At 53.3% G+C, this 2,466-nt stretch overlaps 1 protein-coding gene across 1 annotated transcript; it reads right to left on the reverse strand.

Moving 5' to 3' along the window:
- Positions 1–363: 363 nt before the first annotated feature.
- Positions 364–2,081, reverse strand: LOC308051891 (avidin-like; the record flags this gene model as incomplete). Its single annotated transcript, XM_080362540.1, has 3 exons — positions 364–500; positions 1,244–1,454; positions 2,010–2,081. 3 exons carry the CDS (start codon positions 2,079–2,081, stop codon positions 364–366), a joined length of 420 nt encoding a protein of 139 aa, XP_080218666.1.
- Between the last annotated feature and the right edge of the window lie 385 nt (positions 2,082–2,466).

The raw sequence follows: 2,466 nt of genomic DNA on the forward strand, positions 1-2,466 counted from the left end.
GCATCGCAGGTGCTTCTGCGAGCCTTGCAATCTCCCACAATGCCACCCTGCTCCTGTGGGTACCGACGGGTGAAGGTGTTGGTGCCAACCCTGTGGGGTCACAGAGGGAGGAGATGTAAGGGTGGGAAATGCACATTTGCAGAGGCCACATGCTCCATCCCAGTTCTGAATACCCACTCAGTCCTATCCCACTCCCCAGCAGCATTTGTGCTTTTGTGGGACCTCTGAAAGGCCATGCACGAGTACCCCATCCTTGGTCAGCCTCACACTGGCAGCAGCTCTACTGAGCACTCAGCATCATAGTGTGGGAGAGTCCAAACCCAGGGGTGTGCAGGGGACCCGCATGTGGCAGGGAAGGGAGGCTCACATGGTGGCTTTCCAGTCATCCTTGATGTTGTCCGCATCTGCCCGCAGGAGCCACATGGTCTTCAAAGTCTCCTTCCCCTCGTCGTCGACAAAGCATTGACCCGTGAAGACCGTGATGGAGTTTGTGGGAGGGTCTGCAGACAAGTGCTGAGCTGTGTCCCAGTGCAGGGGACAGCAGACCCAGGCTATCTCTGCCCTTTGGGGATAGCAGTGATTGGGAAAGCAAGCAGGAGGGGTCAGAGGGCTGGGGATCCTACACAGAGATGGGCAGACAGCAGTAGGCTGCAGCCTCCAGCACATCTTATGTGCCCTGGGACTGGAAGGTGACACCAGCTAAGGAGCTCCGCGGTCAAAGATGGAGGACCGTCAGGGACATCACAGGGAAGGGCAGATTAGCATGAAGGACACCACATGAGAGGGCTGGAGAGCAGTGGACACATCAGTGGATGGGCAAGAGAACATTTGGAACAGCACAGGAAGGACAAAGGACAAGTGAAGACGTGATAGGGAGGGCAGGGGAGCTCTGGGGAAACCACAGGAAGGGACACCAGAAGAAAGGCAGGAGAGCTCTTAAAGCACCACGGAAAGGGCAGGGGAACTCTGGGGATATCACAGGAAGGGCAGTGGAGTTCTGGGGACACCGCAAAAAGGGCAGGGGCAGATTCTGAACATCACAGGGTGGGCAGAGGAATGGTGGAGACATTGCAGAGAGGGCAGGGGAGCTCTGGGGACACTACAAGTAGGGCATGGGGCCATGGGAGACATCACAGGGAATACAAAAGACCATTGGCAACGTTACAGGGAAGGCAAGAGACCATAACAGGGAGTGTAAGGGAGCTCTGCAGATACTGCAGGGAGGCTGGGGAAGGAGAAGCACCTGTAAAGTTCCAGTTGACGGTGAAGCCAAACGTTGGCTGGCTCCATATGTTCGTTGTATGCTGGTATCCTGCCAGTGGCGAAATATGGATCTTGCCTGGGGATTTTTTCACAGCCGTGAGGTAGGAGCCATCAAATTTGCCTTCTGTATTCACAGGCCCGATGGTCAGGTTGGAGCCCAGGTCACTGACCCACCCACCGGTCAGCACACACTGGAACAGAGGGGACCCAATACTGGTGCCACAGCATGGCCCGGCCATGGACAGGGCAACAGGAGCAGGCACCCCCAGGAGTCACAGCCCCCTGCCCACCCTGTACCATGCATCCCAGCCCTGCCTTAGCTCTTGTGCAGGGAAGACAGGAGCCAGGCTGAGCACCAGGAGGAAGGGAGTCACTTGCACCATCTCTGCAGTGCACAGGCAGCTGGAGTACATAAGGAATATGCCACTATCTCTTTACAGACACAGAGGCAAGAGGTGACCATACCACCTCCCTGTGCAGCAATGGATTGACTTTAGTCATGGGGTGGAATGTGGTGTCACAGACCAGCCCCGGGCCACCTGACAGTCTCAAGACAAGATCACCTTGTGTTGTCACCATGATTACAAGTGTTGTTGCTTTGATCACAAGGGCAGTGAGTAGAAATGAACTGGCCTTCCTCACCTGGTGATCACTACACAGGACAACATTATTGTCCTACCTAGGGGACCAGTGTCCTTGTCTTGATCAAAGGGTGGAGTGAGTTGAGACAATTAAGCGCTCCTCACTCGGTGATCACAAGACAAGCCAACGTTGTTCTTGTCATGATCAGAGAGTGAGATGGGACAGTCAGACGCCATCTGGTTGCATTTCAGACTCCGACCAATGGGATTGTTGCCCAATATGGGAAGTGTCAGGGCTGTGTGGTACAAAATGTGGCTGCAATTGAAAAATACTGACTGAAGTCAATCATCTTGCCATCCTGTAAATAATGGTCCTAAAGCCATGGGGGTCCTGGCTCTCAGCGGGATGTGGCCCAGTGTCTTTCCCTGACTGAGATGTCTCTCAGGGTCCATTTCTTGAAGACTCAATGATCATCTATTCAGAATTTCATGTAGATTCAATTATCATCTGCTGATCATTTTGCAAACATCAAAGGCCCTATTTTTTAGCAGCCAAGGATTGTCCCCTGATGAATGTCAACACAGAAAAGTGAGTAATTTATAATACCCATGAAAGGGAAAT

Source organism: Nesoenas mayeri (assembly GCF_963082525.1).
Source record: "Nesoenas mayeri genome assembly, chromosome: Z".
Taxonomy (NCBI): domain Eukaryota; kingdom Metazoa; phylum Chordata; class Aves; order Columbiformes; family Columbidae; genus Nesoenas; species Nesoenas mayeri.